Below are 21,094 nucleotides of genomic sequence, written 5' to 3'. Positions count from 1 at the left end.
AGAATGCCTGTCACAGCATGTGTCAACATGGGCTGTGACAGCCAAGCAGGAAGGCCACTAACTACAGCCCGAGCACAAGGACTTTAATAGGGACATCTCTCTTGGAGGTAAAGGTTGCCCTGCGTGGCCATTCTCTAAGAGAGTAACTGCCTTGCTACTGTGCTGCCAACAAGAGGGTCAGGAAACAGCCCCATACACTGGTTCTGTCCTAGAGCGGGTGGTACCATCAGTCCTCGGATGCTGGCCTTCTCTCCTCTAGCAGACGGAGAGCCACCTGCCGGGAAGCCTGCATCTCGACATCTCCGCAGCACCCCCGCCCTGAGCACCTTGTGGAGCCTCTTACAGAGTATGAGCTTAACAAATGTCGGCTGAACGACGCTCCTGAAGATGTTGTCCAAGGAACAACATCTGGGCTACACACCTGGACATAGGGTAACCAGCAGGGGTGAGAGGCCATGCACTGAGGGAAAAGGCTTTCTACGATTCAAGGCTTTGTCATGGATTGTCCACACCCAGAACACAGAGCAGACCAAATGCTGGGCTGGCTTTGTCAGCGCCCGAGTGCCTTTCGAAAGCGAGCTGGGTTTGTTCAGCAAAGGAGCAGCGAGGTGGAGTAGCTTCCTCCGTCTGTTTCCCTCTACCGGGTGACTGAACCTGAACACCAGGGAAGGGTTCTCTCTGCAGAGCACAACGTTCTCATCACCTGCAGAGGAAAACAGGTCTTCAAACTAACCCAATTCTGAAGCTGCAAAAGAAATCACAGTAGGTTCACTCGCCGAACTTGGCCGAGAGTGCAAGCTTTCAAAAACCGCCTCTATGTGAAGGGGGCTAGAGGAAAAGAATGCATATGTGAGAGTTTTTAAATGGCCTTCCGGAACCTTCTTGGGTAGCACAGGCACGGCCCTGTCAACCTCTGAACATCACTCCTGACAGTGAGGCCGGTCCTACCTTAAAATCATTGATATATCTGCCATAGTTCACACGCCCCATGTTTTCCACCAGAAGGTCCAGAGTCGCTCCAGCTTTCCCAGTGATGTTCAGAGAGGTCACAGAACTTCGCTCCAGGACTCCCTGTGGCACCTGCAGGGTCAGAGTCCAGTGGGAATTAACTGGAGTGAGAAGGTCAGCAGAGAACAGCTCACTCAGCTGTCACACTCATTTTCCTGTCTTGAAGGGTCACTGGACTCGAGAGGCCATGCTCTGCTGGCCCCTTTGCCCAAGTCACCGGCTGGGAGGTCAAGTTCCCCCAAACACTGCTTCCTAACCAGGCAACTCTCCAGATGTGGCTCAGGGCAAGGAGAGGTGGAGGCTGGCTTCCTTGGCTCTGGGATGTTTTGCTGTTTTCCTTTTAATAGGAAGGGAATGGGGCAAAAATTCCAGGAGGGGATTCCTGCCACAGGAGCTGCTTTGTGTTTCACAGCACAAAAGGCAGTCATAAAAAGTGGCTTCTAAACAATGTGGAGAAATGAGGCAAAATCAGATAAATGAGATAAAATCAGAGTTAGGTGGAGCAGTCTCACCTCAAGATACCTGATGGGGAGCATTAACCACGTAAATTATGTAACAGAGTGAGGAAAAACAACAGACACTTAAGCAGCAACATACTCCTAACTTTTTAAAAGGGGAGGTTTTTTAAAAATTGAAGTTACACTGACTATAATTCGCTAAGACAACCCCTAAGACGGAATTCAAGAGACTGCCATCAATGTACATGTGGGCAATATACACGTATGTCCTAGAAACTTCTCCCACTGAAATGAAAGTCCTCGATCACAACAGAACGGAAACTTTTTTATTTTAATTTTTTTTTTTTTTTTTTTGAGAGAGAGCAGGAGTGGAGAGAGGGGCACAGGGAGAGAAAGACAGATAAGCAGGCTCCCCGCTGAGCAGGGAGCCCAGTGAGGGGCTCAATCCCAGGACCCTGAGATCATGATTTGAGCCCAAGGCAGAGGCTTAAAAGACTGAGCTACCCAGGTGCCCCCAGAATGGAAACACTTTAATTTAAAATTTTCTGAGCAAATTTCCACCGTTAGAAAAAAATCTCTTCACATGTTCTTTTACATGATTATTTCAGTGGAAGGAGTGGAAACCCTCCAGTGTTTCTCTGCTGTGTTATGAGACAAAGGTCTGTGTGGACTGTAGCTACCGTTACCAGGAACAGTCCTTTAAAACAGGCTTTCTCACGCAGGATGAAGGCACAGGGTTAAATGAATCACTGCTCTGGCATGTACAACTCGGACCCCGTCCTCAAGGAGCAAAGGAGACATGAGTGACATTCTGCCGCTGGCAGAGAGGATGGCATGGACTGGGGAGAGCACTCCACTCCAGGTTCAGATGGGTGAGGGGGTGTACTCCAGGCAGAGAGGAAGCATGGGGGAGACCACATCAGCAAGCAAGGGGAAAGAGCCAAGGGACATCAATAGGAGACGCACAGCCTGAGTCTGGAAAGGTGGGCAATGGCCCTGAATGCCGTGCTACCAAGTGCAGACCACAGGTGGTCTGTCGGGGCAGACAGGCACACAGCTCAGAGGTGGTTCTTACCCCATCCACGGCGACATAGGCCCGGTCATGGACTCCGCTGAGGGGCGACGACAGGGGAGTGGGGTCACTGCAGTCTTGAGGAAGTGTCGTTCGGTACAGCACAAACCCAAAATACTGGTTAGTAAAAGATGCAAGAAAAACACATCAGTCTTTGAAAGATAACGTGGTCACCTCGACCTGTGTGAAGCCATGTCTAAAATCATACGGAGTAAGAGGTTTCCCCAGCCTCCCACCAAAGTTCAGTCTGGACGAAGGGAACTGGCTGGCATCTTTAGATCACACACTAGCAGAGCAGTAACAGCAAGGAACCCACATTTATCAGAGAGCCCTTTCCCACACGAGGAGACTGGACTCTGGGACATGTTCAGTGATGTGCCCAGAACCACGCAGGGGATCCTATCATACACATCGAGAGGTCATCGATGTGATCTCAAAAACATGACACAACACATTACAACAACAAAAAAGACAATGGGGGCGCCTGGCTGGCTCGGCGGGTAGAGCATGTGACTCTTGATCTCGGGGTGGTGAGGTCGGGTATAGAGATTGCTTAAAAATAAAATCTTAAAACAATAACAACAACAAAGCCAAGAATGTTCGGTAAAACATTTTCCAGGTTCTTGGGTTACATGTGCTCTAACATACAAAACAAGAGTCAATCAGAAACCGTTTAAAGTGCAGGGCCGGGGGTGGTAGGGACAGAGATAGTGAGAGGTGGGGGTGAGGCCTGTCGCTAAGTCAGAAAACAGTGGTAGAGAGGCTGGTGTCCCTGGTCCGAAAGGAAGAGGCCAGACTACCAGCCCCGCCCGCAACAGCACCTCGGCCTCAGCTGGCGCCCTTCTTGCTGTGGACACTGGCCAGGGTGAGCCAGGTCAAACCCCGCCACACAAGAGCATCCAATGGATGTCCAAGATGTGGCAGAGGAAAAGCTCCTCCCGTCTCGGGCCCAGAAAGCAAGGGAGTGAATCTCGGCAAATGGAAAGGTGATTTGAAGGAGCTGGAAAAAAAAAAAACCCACATTAACCCACGTTCCTGTGTTGCAGGAAAGGGTCGAACTCAAGAAATGTCACAGGGGCCACCACTCAAGGCTTCAGGCACAAGGACACCTCCCCGCCAGACCCCAAATCTCCATCTCTTGGCTTTTTTTCCTTTTCAAAGTAACCAGAGTGGGAAGTCCTAACTCAGAGGCTGAGGAACACTTCGTGACGGGGTTCGACAAGGCGGGCGGAAGCCGCAGTCCTCCTGGAGAAGGTGACTAAAGCCACCGGAGTGGGGGGCGGGGGCGGGGGGAGCAGGGCTACACCTCCTCCCTGCACCTGTGCCCTCCATGGGTTTCACTGGAAATGAACATTCAGCAGGCTTGCCCCAGACCTGAAACAGCCAGGGCCCAGGGAGCCCCCAGTCAGAGAGCACTGCCTCGGCCAGAGATCACAAAGCACAAGGGGCTGCCAAGAACAACGAATGCAGTGTCTATACATTGACCTGGAACTCACTTCCCAGGTTTCAGCTGCTCTAGTGACCACATCTGGCCTGAGGTGCTCCCCTGCTAGGTGAAGGTGGGTTGCATTTTCTAGACAAAGATAAGGACACATGGCTGGCGCTGGCCGGAGCTAGAGCAAGAATTCTACCCAGTGTTAATGAGAGGGGGTTCGCTACTCCTTTCACTGATCACAGAGTTGTTGGAATCGAAATCACAAGTGTAAAAAGAGTCACCAGGGCAAAATACACCAAACTAAGATCAGATATGCCATTGTTTTGTCACCTTATTGTTCAGATGCCTTCCAGAAGGAGATCTCCACAGATAGTCAGTGAAGGGGGACCCAGATAAGTTTCCATTATTTCAAAAAATGGGGCTGAATTCCTAACTAAGTGTTCAAACTTAGTATCATAACAAAGGGACAAACGGAACCTCTCAGGCATCCTGACATGGCACTCCGACGGGGACACGTCGCCTTTGTCATGCTCGTGCCAAAAATGTGTTACTGAGTCTAGTCCGCGAGGGGCAGGCTACAAAACAACGGGCCCAAACTCTTCAGAAATGTCCATGTTGCAAGAAAGGGAGCGAGGAAAGACAGAACTTAGGAACAGCTACGGATGAAGGAAGACTAGAGGGACATTGTAACTAAATGCAATGCGTGATCATAGACTACAAACTGGATTCGAAAACAATAAACCATGAAGGACATTACTGGATACATAACCACAGAATGCGTATTAAATAATAGGATTATATGAACGTCAAATGTTTTAGGTGTGATCGTTATATTGTGATTATATATTAGAATGTCCTTTTTCTTAAAAGTATAGGCTCTATTATTTAGGAGTGAAGCATCAGGATATGGACCACAAATTCAAGTGGTTCAAAGGCGGCAAGTGACTGCCTATGTGTGCTCCGAGGCAACCGCTAGTGCTTCGTGAATCCAAGTGAAAGTGATATGCGTGTGATACTTTCCTTGCAACGTATTTAGCTTTGAAAATTTCTAAAATAAGAAATCGAGGAAACATTTTTAAATACATATGAGGGGCGCTTGGCTGGCTCAGTTGGTAGAACATGCGACCTTGATCTCAGGTCAGGAGTCTGAGCCCCATGATGGGCATGGAGCCTACTTAAAGAAAATAAAAATTAGGGCGCCCGGGTGGCTCAGTGGGTTAAGCCGCTGCCTTCGGCTCAGGTCATGATCTCAGAGTCCTGGGATGGAGTCCCGCATCGGGCTCTCTGCTCAGCGGAGAGCCTGCTTCCCTCTCTCTCTCTCTGCTTGCCTCTCCATCTACTTGTGATTTCTCTCTGTCAAATAAATAAATAAAATCTTTAAAAAAAAAAAAAAGAAAAGAAAAATTAAAAAAATCTGAGGCAGCGCCTGGCTTAACCACATGCATGCATGCACACACACTCAGAAACATACACACATACACACATACACGCTCTGCTCTGTTCTCTTTAAAAGCAGGAAAGAGATTCTCCGAGAAACTAATATATTAAGAGCACAGTCCTGGGGCACCTGGGTGGCTCAGTGGGTTAAGCCTCTGCCTTCGGCTCAGGTCATGATCTCAGGTCCTGGGATGGAGCCCTGCATCAGGCTCTCTGCTCAGTGGGGAGCCTGCTTCCCCCACTCTCTCTGCCTGCCTCTCTGCCTACTTGTGATCTCTCTCTGTCAAATAAATAAATCTAAAAAAAAAAAAAAGAACACAGTCCCATACCTTTGAGCTAACAAGGACAAATAATTAAACTGTCTTGTGTATTACAGTGTGGTTTTCCTTTAGTAATAAAGATTAATTAGATCAGAAATGTGCTCAGTTTATAGCTTGCACTACAGAACCACGCTGAATCAGGCTGAGTTACGAGCTTATTGGAGTGATGATAAGCAACAGCGAGGTAGGCTGATAGGAAAGGTCAGCCCAGCATGCAGTACTTAACGCTGAAGAGAGCCTGGAAATCAGTGGTGAATTTACCTGGGATGTGATTTATCTGCCTACAGTTCTGGTCCCTGGGCTCAGGACAGGCCCTGCAAGACAGGGCAGGAAGCACATTTCTGTAAGGAGAGGAACTCTGGAGGCCTACCTGTTTCACCTGGATGAACGTCAAGGGATAAAGGCTTTTTACAGGCCCGGGCGGACACAGAATGGTCAGCGCGTCCTCCACCGTCTTTAACTGAAAAGAAACAAAAGCAGCACTCACTCCCTGTCACGCCTCCCTGGTACTCAGGGTGGAGGACAATGCCATTGGCAAATTCTCAAAGAGATGAAGGGATTTGCCCCAGTCCCTAAGTGGATCTAAGTGGTTCAAACTCCGCTCAATGCTGCCCAGTCACCTTCAGTCTCGTCCATCCATGAGTTAGGGGCTCTGGATGAAAAACAACCGAGGGTATTCGTGAAGTTTCAAACATATCTATTCACAAATGCAACCTCCTTTTATAGAAGGCCCTTAAAATGAAGAGCAAGGCTCTGAGGCCACCTACTCTGTAAAGCCTTCCCCAGCACCTTTGTGGGAAGTCACCACGGCTGTGCCTTCCTCTGAACTTGTCTGGGGCATATTTTCCACGCCTGCATCACTGACTAGTTGCTTACCTTTGCCGTCCTTGCCAGATGGCCAGCTCCATAAGGGCAGGGTCTGTATGGCATGGTGTCCCCCAATACCCAGCACATAGTATACACTCAATAAATACTTATTATATTCAGTCCAAATGGCTGTGTATTCTTGCACCCCAAGAAGCTTATTCTGACATAGTAACAAGGATGATAACAGCTACTGAGCGCTGAGTGCCCACTAAACTCCAGGCGACAGCACCCTATGCGCACACCTCACAGAGTGCTCATGCCACCCAGGGAGGCTGCCCTCGCCTTCCCCACATTAGTGATGAGGAAACATGTTCTCAGAGACACTCACTGTTAGGTTTGGCTTCAAACCCCAGACTTCCTGCAGCGTGATACTGGTTGTGAATTTCATAAACACTTTCAGGGTCACTTTACCTTGCTGATGTGTGGGATCAAGGAACATAAAATCTGAAGTACAATTCCATCAATTCAGCTACTCAGGTGGATGTTTTTCTATTTGGACAGCTAAAGAAATTCAACTCACAGTAAAAGGTTTTATCCTATACGACCATGTCCAGCATTAATTTAATTCAGTTGTATGCTAACTTGCTACCTGAAATTGTACATGTTTCCTTAATAATGAAAATCAATTTCTGCTTACACAATTTTCCTTTATGGTAAACAGAATGCATTTTTGGTATTAAGGCTGGTTTTGCGGGGATGCCTGGGTGGCTCAGTGGGTTAAGGCCTCTGCCTTTGGCTTAGGTCATGATCCCGGGGTCCTGGGATCGGGCCCCTGCATTGGGCTCTCTGCTCGGCGGGGAGCCTGCTTCCTCCTCTCTCTCTGCTTGCCTCTCTGCCTACTTGAGACCTCTCTGTCAAAGAAATAAATAAAATCTTATTTAAAAAAAGAGATTGGTTTTCCTTTGTTTTGCCATGTTGCTGTATTAAATATTTGCAGTTATTTTCTGTTGCATAAAAATAAATTTCTCACAGCTCCAAAACAAATCAACTTTTTCCTTAAGTAGCAGCAGCACTGAAAAAGTAGAAGGTGCTCCCTTTACAAGTGTGATTAATGTCTGATTAAACTAAATAAAGATTCCTATCAGGCAGACAGACCACAGTCTTTGTAGAATGTAACACACGTATCTGACACTAGGTGGAAAATGTTACGAGAGCTCAACCAACCATAATATCAAAGGGCTTTAGGAACGGAAAAATTATACAATCATGTTTGGCATTTTGGTTAAAGATAAAAACTTACACTATTTTAGAATCAAGATTCTTAAGAAATATGTAACTGCTCATTTTTTTTTTCTTGTGAGTTAACAGATGTAGGAGTTAGGGATTATAAAAGGGGAAATCCTGAAAACAAAGATGGTCAAAACAAATTGATTTTGGTTTATGTCACTCCTGAGAAGGAAATGAAATCCCCCCTCCTTTTCTTTCCTAGAATAAAATGTCTCTTATTTATGATTAATTTTTAGCTTTTTCCCTTGATGTCTCATTTACCATATAAACCACAGGGCACAAAAATTAGGACATGATTTTGAGATGAAGGGGAGTGTACTGAATTGTGCAGAGATCTATGAAAATGCCTGTGACTTTTGAGAACCCCTGAAAAAAAGTAAATTATGGCCTCACCAGCCATAACAAGGTGCCATGTTATTCCCACAAAGGCTCCTGAAGCTCCTTTGGATGACTAATCATTGAACCAAAATGACCTGCATGGTCTAAGAATGCCCATCTCCTGCTCATGCCCCGTGTGCTCACCTTGTCAACCGGCACACATACCCTCTCACGTCTCACGTCCCCATTTTCCCAGAAACATCACCCACCCCAGCAGTCTCACAGAAAACTCACAGAAAAATAGAACCAATGCCCCAGAGTAACACTTTCACTCACAACTGCCGATTTCCACTTCCCCACTCTCAACAGCTCTGTTTATGTGCCCTCTTACCTTCTTCAGAGCAACTTTTCCATATGCAAACTTGGGTGTAGATGGAGGGATAACACCTTCTGGTACTTTTTCAAACTATAAACCGGAGTGGAAAAAGGAGAAGATAAAAAGCTGTTAAACCCTCAGAAACACAGCGATACAATTCATTTTTCAAAAGGAGGCTCAAAGACTCAAACAATAGTGCCAGCAATTCTTGGAAAGGCAAAGGAACAAAAGACTTTCTCCATGACAGGGCCGGGTAAAGGTTTTACTTCTAAGTGTGTACCTGTGTATTTTGCCTGCATTTTAAGCTCCAGGAATCATTCAAATAATTACAGAACAAAAGACTTCGAAACAACAAAAACAAGGGGGAGAAGATGAGATGGGGTTGGGGGAGAAAAGGAAGAAGGCCCACAGCAAGACAGAAGCTGAAAGAAGGTAGCCCTAGTAGGGAGAAGTGTTCTTTGTAGGTTAAATCTTACTGGTAGATTAAAGTTTTATATCAGTGTTATATCTCCTGTGGTTTATATATGAGCATATTCCTACCTATTATGAAACACACACTGAAGTATTTAGGGATAAAGGATCATGACATATGCAACCCTCTAGTGGTTTAGAAAATCCAAGGAGGTGGTAAGAGGCAAATGATGAAGCAACAGAGTGTAATGCTGACATGGGTAAATCTGGGTGTGAGATACTCGAGTGCTCTTTGTACTACTTTTATTCTTAAAACTCTTTGGTTTTAACTCTGAAATTATTCTTATATAAAAAGTAAAATTAAAATAAAAATTAAATATTAAATACACACACACACACACATTTACATTAGAGTTAGAAGAGGTAAGTACCAGGTCTTAAAAGTTTGTGTCCAGGGATGCCTGGGTGGCTCAGTTGGTTAAGCGTCTGCCTTTGACTCAGGTCATGATCTCAGGGTCCTGGGGTTGAGTCCTGAATGGGGCTCCTTGCTCAGCAGGGAGCCTGCTTCTCCTTCTGCCTGCTTCTCCCTCTGCCTGCTACTCCCTCTGCTTGTGTTCTCTCTCTCACTGACAAATAAATAAAATCTTAAGAAAAAAAAAAGTCTGTGTCCATCTCCACGTAGGTTGCATTATGATCTTTCAGGCTCCTTACATTTCTTTCCGCTTCCCTTCTTCTCTTCCTCCCTTTCTTCCTTTCAGTTTCCCTTTTTTTTTTTTTTTTTTTAGATTTTATTTATTTATTTGACAGAGAGAAATCACAAGTAGACGGAGAGGCAGGCAGAGAGAGAGAGAGAGGAAGAAGCAGGCTCCCTGCTGAGCAGAGAGCCCGATGCGGGACTCGATCCCAGGACCCTGAGATCATGACCTGAGCTGAAGGCAGTGGCTTAACCCACTGAGCCACCCAGGCGCCCCTCAGTTTCCCTTTTTAAAAGTAATATAAGAAGGAAGATAAGAGACTGTTGTAATGAAAAGCAATGGTCTCCTTGACTCACTATTCTCTGAGCTCTAGTCTTCAGAGGAAACCATTTTAAATTCATTTAGTTGTTCCATTTTTCACAATTCTGGTCTCTAAATAATATACTTATCTGAGATTTCTTATTTGATCTATTAAAACATTATCATTGATTTAATACATGAGAACTTAGCTCCATTGTACTATTCTGGATATCTCTCTTTCTTGACAATTTGGTTATATCACCATTTTCAGTTTCTCTACTGGGTTACCTTTGAAATAATATACCTTTATTTCTTTATTTCTTAGTTCCATCAGTTAAGATTATTTTTGTATCCATACCTTTTAAGTTAAGGCTATTTGCATCCTTCCCTGAGCTCTCTTCACTACTCCCACCCCACACCATCAGCTATACCTTTATATTGTCAAGGTTAAAACAGTCTATCCTGTACCCATACATCTTCCCTTCACCTCTATTTTGACTCTAACTTCAAAATCAATCAATAGTGCTCATGCTCACATGATTATAATTATAAAAACATGACTCTCTGCAAAATTAAGTATTATATACCATGATGGCATGTCCTATCTTGTTCAGCTTTTTGTGTTTTTTTTTTTTTTCCTCACCTGGGGTTTCTTTCTTTCTTTCTTTTTTTTTTTTTTAAGATTTTATTTATTTATTTGACAGAGAGAGATCACAGTAGGAGAGAGGAAGGGAAGAGATCACAGAGAGAGGAAGGGAAGCAGGTCCCCCACTGAGCAAAGAGCCCGATGTGGGACTCGATCCCAGGACCCTGAGATCATGACCTGAGCCGAAGGCAGCGGCTTAACCACCTGAGCCACCCAGGCACCCACACCTGGGGTTTCTAATTGCATTTCTTTTTACCTGTCTGCCTTTAGGTTAACACCTCTATAGGTTGTTCCAAATTTCCAAAGATGGTATCAAGTTTTTTCAAACACTTCTTCCCCCCTAGGAAACTCCCTATTGGAACTCTCAAGTCTTCTTACTCCGAGGGACTGACTCTCCTTTAGGCTTGATATTCTGGGACTTCTCTTTATTGTTCTCCTGGTTTTAGCTTCTGTTTCTAGAATCTTATAACTACCTCATTTCACTGGAGCAAACTCAAGTACTTCCCAAGTACTGGTATGTGAAAGGAAAATTTTTTAAAACTTTGAATGTCTGAAAATGGCACATTTAGCTGATAATTTGGATGACTGTAGAATTCTATGTTGAAAATCATCTTCCCTCAGACAGGAAGATGTGTCTTCCCTGTATCATCCAGTATGATTCATACCAAGCTTGTTGTTCTTTCAAAGGTGATTGGCTTTTTCCTCCCCAGAGGCTTATAAGTGTTTTATTCTCTCTGTTTTAAATTTTTCCAAGGATGTGTTTGGATATGTATTTTAATTTACTATTCTGTGCAACTCAAATATCCTTTTCTGTTTTGGAAAAAAATTCTTTGGTATCTTCTTTTTCTCCATCTTTTCCCCTTAAAGGTAAATTAGACATTCTAGATTGTCCCTATCTCTCATCTTTTCACTTTTCCATCTCTGTCTTCCGGTTCTAATTTCTAGGAGGTTATTTTTTATTTGGGGGAACAAAAATATGCTTTTTCAAAGCATCACATTCTTATATTGTGGAAACATCTTTTCATGTCTCTGAAAGACATAAATTTGAGAGGGTCTGTTTTGTTTTGCTTAAGATCTTTCATTCCTGTCCCTGAGCCTTCTGTTGCCTTTATGTTATTTTTCTGTTTATTTCATTTTGGTCTTTCTCTTTCCCTTTACAGGTTTTATGGATGTCCTCAAACATTTGGCCACCCTTGGCCATCCCACCACATTTAATAGTAATGCAAATGAAGGCACCAGCACTTGCATAACCATCCTCTCTATGCCAGTCCTGCCCTATGTGCAGAAGCAAGGCTTGTCCAGTGGGGAAATCTGTTTTAGAATAATTTGGGAGTCAGACATAATATGTAGGGTCTTTGCTCTCAGACTGCACTTTTATTTAAAATTCTGATTTTTTGACTGTTAAAAAGATACTTCCCTGATAGTCTGTTTGGAAGAGGGGTGGAAGAGTGGAGGACCTGATGGGAAATTAGCCTTCTTAGTTTTAGCTGTTTCATTCTGTCTCTTGACACACCTGCACTTCTAGGATCCTGGTTCTCTGGGGTTCTTTTTTTTTTTTTCTTTTTTAAAAGATTTAGGGGTGCCTGGGTGGCTCAGTGGGTTAAGCCGCTGCCTTCGGCACAGGTCATGATCTCAGGGTCCTGGGATCGAGTCCCACGTTGGGCTCTCTGCTTAGCGGGGAGCCTGCTTCCTCCTCTCTCTCTCTCTCTGCCTACTTGTGGTCTCTCTCTGTCAAATAAATAAAATCTTTAAAAAAAAAAAAAGATTTTATTTATTTATTTGAGAGAGAGCAAGAGAGGGAACTAGGTCAGAGGGAGAAGCAGACTCCCGGTGAGGCTGGGAGCCTGATACAGAACTCAATTCCGGGACTCTGGGATCGTGACCTGAGCCAAAGGCAGTTGCTTAACCAACTGAGCCACCCAGGTGCCCTCTCCGGGGTTCTTTAAGGACAATCTACTTCATTACCTGTTTCTATAACCCTCTTTCACACTCACTGGGAACCTAGAGTTCCTCATACTACTTCCTCAGCCCCCTCCACCTATTTTTGTTTCCAAAAAGCTTCTAAAATCTCTCATGCATAGATAGCTTCCTTCTTGTTGGCTTCACTTTAAAGATTTTTCTTATTTATTTGAGATATAGAGAGTGAGAGAGAGAGCATGAGCATGGGGGAAGGGTAGTGGGAGAAGCAGACTCCCCACTGAGCCGGGGCTCAATCCCAGAACCCTGAGATCATGACCTGAGCTGAAGGCAGACACTTAAGCCACCCAGGCACCTTTGTTGGTTTCATTAAAAAAAAAAAAAAAAAAAAAAAAGGTGTGTTTTTTTTTTTTTTTAATAATTTAATAACAGGGGCGCCTGGGTGGCTCAGTGGTTTGGGCTGCTGCCTTCGGCTCGGGTCATGATCTCAGGGTCCTGGGATCGAGCCCCGCGTCGGGCTCTCTGCTCCGCGGGAAGCCTGCTTCCCTCTCTCTCTCTCTCTCTCTCTCTCTGCCTGCCTCTCTGCCTACTTGTGATCAAAAAAAAAAAAAAAAAAAAAAATTTAATAACATTTGAAGGGCAGAAGAGATTAGTATGTGGTCAGTCAGCCATCTTGAACTAGAAGTCCTTTATATTTCTAATACTCTATGAATCAATACTTCTGTGGAATTTTTCAAAGAGTACATTACAATGATCTTCATGATTTGTATTAAAATGTATGCAAGGCCAAGGAGTTATTGCTGTTGATCCCAGACAGACAAAAGCTCTCTTCCAGTCTTCCCTACAGTCCTAGAACACATTCATTCTCCTTTGGCCGTTTACCCATCTCTTTCTCCTCCACCTTACCTTCTGGTCAAGAAAAGCAGAAAACACAAATCCATAGAGGGGACCTGAGAGTACTCTGATTTGTTTTCCAAAGTTCCCTATTCACGTGCACAAAGCAGTGACCACGTCATATCTAACATAGAAAGTCAAAGTAGAGTCCAGTCTAACAAGGACTACCATATTAGAAGAAAAACTCACTATACGGACATCCTTCTTTAACCTCCATTCACCTATTCACTTCCATTCACCATTAACCTCATTCACAGTGACGGAGTGCTTCTCTGGAGTTTTGTCATCTCATCTTCCACTCACAAAGGCCTTCATAGCCAGTATTGTATTTTGTTTTTAGAGGCTAGACAAAGGAACTTGCTCAAGATTATCAAGAGGGTAAAGGAGTGAGCTGGGTTCCTGACTCTAAGTTGTGTTTCTACAGTTCCATCTGACTTCCTTTATTGTACAATAATAGTACAACAGAAAGTATCTTCTATTAACTAAACATATTTCCAAAGACAAAAACAACCCACAGAACCTTTTCTCTTTCACTTTTCCTCCTGGCCCTCCCCTTATGCATATATACCACGTAAGGTTAGAGATAGTAGCAATTTGTTACTGCTACTTACCTAAAGTACTTCTGGCATGACCAAATATTGACAATAATTTTATTTATTGCATATTATATTCAAATGGATATGACCATTCTTTCAGTATTAAGAGTTAAATCATTTCCAATTTTTGATATTACAAATAACACTGCAATGAACAACTTTATGTTTACAGTATTATCTTGGTTTAAAAAAATCCTTTTGGGGCACCTAGGTGGCTCAGTTGGTTAAGTGTCTGCCTTCAGGTAGGGCCATGATCCCCCAGGTCTTGGGATTAAGTCTCTGCTCAGTGGGGAGTCTGCTTCTCTCTGTCCCTTTGCCATTCCCCTTGCTTATGCTCTCACTCAAATCAATAAATAAATCTTAAAAAAAAGGAAATGTCAATAATCAAAAAATATACATCTTTTTAAAGATTTTATTTATTTATTTGACAAAGAGAGGGATCACAAGTAGGCAAAGAGGCAGGCAGAAAGAGAGGGGGAAGCAGGCTCCCCGCTGAGCAGAGAGCCCAATGCAGGGCCTGATCCCAGGACCCTGAGATCATGACCTGAGCCGAAGGCAGAGGCTTAACCCACTGAGCCACCCAGGTGCCCCCCCGCAAATACTTTTTTTAAAAAAAGATTTTATTTAATGATTTTACAGAGAGAGAAAGAGAATACAAGCAGGGGAAGCAGCAGAGGGAGAGGCAGAAGCAGGCTCCCCACTGAGCCGGTAGTCCGATGTGGGGCTCAATCCCAGGACCAATGGATCATAACCCTAGCCAAAGACAGACGTTCAACTGACTGAGCCACCCTGGAACCCCTAAAAAAATCTTTTTAATAAAGGCCCAAGTGAGAAGTTACTAGGTTATATGACAGGAGCATTTTATATGAACCTTAATTTAGTGTATACCAAGGGGCACCTGGGTGGTTCAGTTGGTTAAGCATCTGCCTTTGGTTCAGGTCATTATCGCAGAGTCCTGGATCAAGCCCTTCGTTGGGATCCCTACTCAGTGGGGAGTCTGCTTGTACCTCTCCCTCTGCCCTCTCTCCTGGCTTGTACATGCTTTCTTATTCTCTCTCAAATAGATAAATAAATAAAATCTCTAAAAAATATATAGTGTTCATCATCGTTAGCCATCAGGGAGATTCAAATCAAACCACACTGAAATGTCACTTTACACCAGTTGGAATAGCCAAAATTAACAAGACAGGAAACACATGTTGCAGAGGATGTGGAGAAAGGGGAACCCTCTTTCACTGTTGGTGGGAATGTAAGTTGGTACAGCCACTTTGGAAAACAGTGTGGAGATTCCTTAAGAAATGAAAAATAGAGCTTCCCTTTGACCCTGCAATTGCACTACTGGGTGCAATATACCTCAAAGATACAGATGTAGTGAAAGGAAGAGCCATCGCTACCCCAATATTCATAGCAGAAATGGCCACAGTTGCCAAATTCTGGAAAGAACCAAGATGCCTTTCAAAAGATGAATGGATATGGTCCATATATACAATGGAGTATTATGCCTCCATCCGAAAGGTAGAAGAAGGGGAGAAGTGAAAAATGAAGCTTGAGGGTAATAGGGGGCCAAGCCATGGAAGGCATCCTGATCAGATCAGCATTTTAGAGAAATGACCAGAAGACAGACTAGAAAACCCAAGTCTGTAGGAAAGGAAAAGACTAGAGCCACAAGAGTGTCGGCAATGCTGTAAAAATCTACGATTTGTTATGTAATGTTCATTTTGTCATCCTTAATTGTCAGTCATAAAATACCATGTTTCCACCAGCACCATGGATCAGTAAGAGACAGCTTGTGTCTACTCACTGAGCTAATGTCATTCCATCCATGAAACAAGAAGGACAATCAATCAGCCAGTGTAGACTGGTCCTTGGTCAAGTTTCAAACATCATTAAGTTTTCTTTTTTTGGAAGATTGATTGATTGTGTGAGCGGTGGGTAGGGGTAGAGGGAGAGGGAGAGAATCTCAAGCAGACTCAACACTAAGCACGGAGCTTGATGTGGGGCTCAATCTCACAGCCCTGAGATTATGGACCTGAACTGAGATGAAGAGGTAAATGCTTATCCAAGTGGGTCACCCAGGCTACCCTTCATTTAGCTTTGAAATACTAAAAGTCACTGTGGTCATTTTAGCATTCTGAATCCTCACCCAGCCCCAATGCCCACCTCAAGGAGTCCTAAGATTTGCTCCAATTTCAAGGTCCTCAACATACAACTTGATTAATTTCTGTAAAATGACCCATCTCCAAAGAGCCATCTGGATTTTTTATCTTTCATAGAATCCCTATGAAGAAGTGTAACAAAACTCCTCAAAAATGGGTCTTAAATTCATTCAAAAGCATTACAAAAATAAACTCACCCCTGAGTAAGGCCCCTCTCAGGGATTGGTAGGGAGGAGGAGGTTGCTGCCCTACATCTTATGGTTCATCCTCGAGGTCAAAGTGTTAACCATGTCTGGTTGAGTTTTACCCACACCAAAGAGAATACCTTAGAAAATGCAAATGTCATGAGCTTTGTCATACCTTAAAGAATCGTTTGCAGAGGGCCACCTGGAGCCTTTTATCACTGAGCACAGGTCTGCGCAGCCTGATGGGAAATTATCCCTGGGCGTCCATGTTAGTGGAAGATATTGTCCACTGACACCCAATTTGCTCTTTAAATAGATATAAAAAAGAGACCCATTCTACTTGTTAAGTCTCTGCTGAAGGAAGAGACAGGAAGAGCTACATATAGGGGTATTTATGATCCTATTCTTTTCCTCAATGCAAGCAAATATTTTGAGTATCATTTAACAAAACACCCAATTGAACATCTACAAAGTCTCCTAAGAAAGAGCCCACTTTTAAAGTAGTTAATTTCTCTCTTCCAAACCTAAAAGAAGAGAAAAGGGAAAGCTTTCTGAAGACTGTCTCCTTCAAGGGTTCATCTTACTATGCTCTCTGGGGTTAAATGCTTGTGATCCCCTGGGTTTGCCTTTGCTTGGCCCTGTCCTTCTTACTGAGCTCTCCATGCGCAATCCCAACCTCTCCTGGACATCAGCCTCTACTTCCACTGAGGACCCTGTCCTAATGACTTCTTCCAGAGTTTCTCCCTCTTAAGTTAAGAGAGGGACTTGCTGGATAGACACCTCCACCTGGATGTCCCCAGAAGCATCTGGAGCTGCATAAGCCCAGAACAGAAGTTGCTTCCTCCTCCCCCTTCCCAGCCTGTGTCTTGTCTGCAATTCTCTATAGTGGTTGCTGCCCATAATACCCATCCAGTTATCCAACCAAAGCTGTAACCTGGACAAATCAATGATTTCTCATACTTTCTCATACCTGCAGGTGTTCAGTTGCTGAATCTCATCAATTTTACCTCCTTAACACTGTTCAAATCTAGAGACTTCCTCTCCAATCCCTGCTGCCCCTGCCACCATGTCATTCCTAGGTTATGGCAACAGCCTTGTAGCTCATCTTCTGCCTCCAGAAATGTCTGCAGGGAGGATCCTGGCAGTGCGCTCACATGGTCATTGGTGTTTATAAAATTTGCAGAAGTAATATAATTTAACCACAACAGGCCAAGACCCTTGTCTCCTTTTGTTCCACCTTCTCTGTGTCGCATAACCCTTTTACTGACGTAAGAGACCCTGCTAAAGCATTTCTGGAATTCAAAGGAGAGCTGAGGTGGAGATTTATTTAATTTGGGTGTAAAATATATCTACATAGTTCACTGTCACTTCCATGGATAGGTAAATTACCAGTAACAGATTATTCCTAATACTCAATATGCTGACTCACTTGCGTATCACTTGATGGTGCCCTGAGGCACCCAGCCTCAGAAGTATGGAGGTTCTGGAGGAGACACAGGGTTTCAAATGTATAGGGCCAGAGCCTGTCTGCAGCAATTTCCTCCAAATACTGCAGCTCATGTAGGAAGGAACTGGAGATTCCCCCAATTTTGTTAATGATCCTAAACATTATCAGTAACAAAACGTGAAATTTTCTGTTTTCTAAACTTTCAGTACAGATTAAAAGACAAAGTTCAATCAGCCACGCCGAAGAGAAAGATTTCCATTCTCTCTAGAGGAAAAGATTACAAACATAACAGACAAAAAAATAGCATGCAGCCAAAAGAATGTAAGGAAAGAAGGATAGCAGTTATATTTTAAATAGTTAATAAGTCCAAAATGTGTGTTTTTTTAAGTTTTGTGATGTTTGTGATTATTTTAAACTTCAAAGTTTTAAATTTGTAATGATTTTTCTTATTCATTTAAATACACATTTGGGATGCCTGGATGGCTCGATTAAGGGAACATAAGACTCTTCATCTTGGGACTGTGAGTTTGAGCCCTCTGTTGGGTATAGAGATTACTAAAAACAATAAATGCACATTCATTTTTGTTGCCTTATCCAACACCCTTTCTGAAATGCATATCTGAATACATCACTTTCTTCATGTTCCTCAACAGAGTGTATGCAACAGCATTAATGTTCTTGGTGATAAAGTCACCTATCTATTAAGAAGAAAATATAGTGGTGATGGTTTACAGTGGAAAGAGATTGGGGAGCAAAACAGACCTGGAGACAGTTAAAGGTCTCTGATAATCTAAGAGAAGAATAAAGTTAAATCCCTACCTTACTCCCAACAGCAAAAACAGCAATTCCATATACACCAATATTTCCACATAAAATATGAAATCACAAAAATTTTAAGTGCTCCACAGGAATTTATTTACACTACTAGACTAGGGAAGCAGTCATGAAAGAGAGAAGGGGGTAAATTTCACTATGTAAAAATTCAGGATTGCTTTTTACAGGAAAAAAAAGATGAAGAAACCCCCAAACTGTTAAAAATACCACAATAATAGAACTCTTGTAAATCACACAGAAAACAAACAGGCAAACAGAGAAATTGTGAAAGAATTGACATAAGTAGTTCACAGAAAAAGAAACGTGGATGGACAATTTATGCATGAAAGGGTGTACAACTCTAGTACTCATCACTAAAGAAATTCCAGTGTTTTCTTTTAAAATGATCTTTTATACCTATCAAATGGCAAGGTCAAAAAGCCTGATAATTCACAGTATTGGTAAAAGTATGGGAGTACAATTTCATTGAAGGGCCGTTTAGTAGTATCAATCAGAATGTCAGAGGCAAGAAACATTGACCCATTCCATTTCGAGAAAGTTTTCTACAGCTATCTTTGAACTGATCCAATCCCGTCTCACCTAAATGGCTGCAAAAACCTTTGATTTTCCTGTTCTATCCTTTTCTTGCCTCCCAGAGTCTAGTCTCCACATAGCAGCCTGAGCAATCCTTTAACGACTCTGTTCAGCTCTACAGTGTCTCTCCATTTCATGCAGAGTCAAAGCCAAAATTCTCCAAAAGTCAATAAGGCCCTAGGGGATCAGTTCCCTGCTATGTCTCTGACCATCTCCTACCTCTCTCCCCTTGGCTCACTAGGCTCCAGCCACACTGGCCTCCTTGCTCGTTCTTTAAAATGCCAAATGCATGCCCACCCTCTTACTGGTGACATTCTGTTTGAACTCTCACCCTGGATGTCCCACATGGCTGTCCTACCACCTTAAAGTCTTTACTCCTGCTTCACCCACAAGGAGGTGTCATATATAATGAGTGGCTAAAACCATGCCTGGGATATAGAGGGAACTTGCTAAATAATTGTGGAATTACTTCTGAATAAATAGACAATGTGGGTCAGGTCAATTAGTGTCTGAAATAATTATAATAATGCCTTCCAGGGTTTTTTCAAGAAAGAATAGAAATATATGAACTCTAAACCCAAGAGAATTAAACTGCATGACATTAATAACATATAAGTCAAGAGAGATGTAACTGGGGTTAATATGAGACAAAGTTTTGGTTGGATGGTTGTACTGATTAGTTTTTTAAATTATTATAAGCTAAAACAAAATGTTAAAGTGTTTTGAGAGTCAGACATAAAGGCGGGCATACTGTATGAACCCATTTTAGTCCAAAAAACAGGCAAAACTAACCTATGGTGACAGAGGTCAGGGTAGTGATTGGCTCTGGGGATGGAAGGTTCATGACTAGAGAGGAGCATGAACATGGCCTCTGGGGCACTATGTGTTGGTTACAGGGGTGTGTCCACCTTGTATAAATTCACTGAGTGGGATATTTATGAGTTGTGCTTTTTGGAGGTGGGGGTACATATTTTACACTTTAGCAGGTAACCACTAAAAGAACAGAAATATAGTGAATAACTTCCAAACTGGGAGGAAGATGCTGGGCATGGATGAGGGATAAAATAAGGAAGAAAAAAAAAAAGACTCAGAAAGTAATCAAGAGAAGACAAAATGGAAAAGGTAGAAAAATAGATTATTATAAAATAAGACAGTTGAAAATAATCAATGTGTATCAAGAATCATAATGAATGAGAATGAATAGATGCACCAGTTAGAAAACAAAAATGCTCAAACTAAATTTTTCAAAATTATCTCTTGTTAATGAGGGACATGTTAAAAAAAAAAAAAAAAGATACTGAAAGACTGAAATTCAGGACACTTGGTGTCTCAGTTGATTAAACATCGGCCTTTAGCTCAGGTCATGATCCTGGGGTCCTGGGATCGAGTCCCATATCAGGCTCCCTGCTCAGCAGGGAGCCTGCTTCTCCCTCTGCCTGCTGCTCCTCCAACCCAGACAAATAAATAAATAAAATCTTAAAAAAAAAAAAAGATTGAAATTAAAGTCTTGTGAAAGATACACCAGGTAAATATTAACCAAAAGAATGCAGGTAAACTTTATTAGTATCAGACAAAAAAGACTTAAAGACAAAAGGCGTTATCAGAGATACAGGGTTACCACATAATGATACTAAATAAATGATACTGAAGAATTTAATTCTCAGTTTGCATACCTCATAACATGGCTTCAAAGCTGACACAACTAGGGGCTCCTGGGTGGCTCAGTCGGCTAAGTATTTGCCTTTGGTTCAGGTCATGATCTCAGGGCCCTGGGATCAAGCCCCATGTTGGACTCCCTCTCCCTTTGCCCCCCAACCTGCTTGTGCTCGCTCAAATAAATAAATAAAACCTTAAAAAAAAAAAAACTGACACAAGTATAAAGAGACATATGTAACACAATTCTTTCAATAAATCAGACTAAA

General features: G+C 43.0%; 1 protein-coding gene across 3 annotated transcripts in view; it reads right to left on the bottom strand.

Annotated features, from left to right (window-relative positions):
* GLB1 (galactosidase beta 1) overlaps nucleotides 1-21,094 on the bottom strand; it is an 80,429-nt gene that overhangs the window by 17,762 nt on the left and 41,573 nt on the right. For all 3 annotated transcript variants that reach the window (XM_082726060.1, XM_082726059.1, XM_082726061.1), the window contains 4 exons: nucleotides 8,534-8,608; nucleotides 6,101-6,190; nucleotides 2,542-2,655; nucleotides 949-1,080 (listed from right to left, as the gene is read on the bottom strand). In XM_082726060.1, coding sequence (XP_082582186.1) covers nucleotides 949-1,080; nucleotides 2,542-2,655; nucleotides 6,101-6,190; nucleotides 8,534-8,608 — 411 coding nt within the window. The remainder of the gene's footprint in view (nucleotides 1-948; nucleotides 1,081-2,541; nucleotides 2,656-6,100; nucleotides 6,191-8,533; nucleotides 8,609-21,094) is intronic.

This window comes from Mustela nivalis (genome assembly GCF_964662115.1).
Source record: "Mustela nivalis genome assembly, chromosome: 1".
NCBI lineage: Eukaryota > Metazoa > Chordata > Mammalia > Carnivora > Mustelidae > Mustela > Mustela nivalis.
This window is presented reverse-complemented; position numbering and strand designations above follow the sequence as displayed.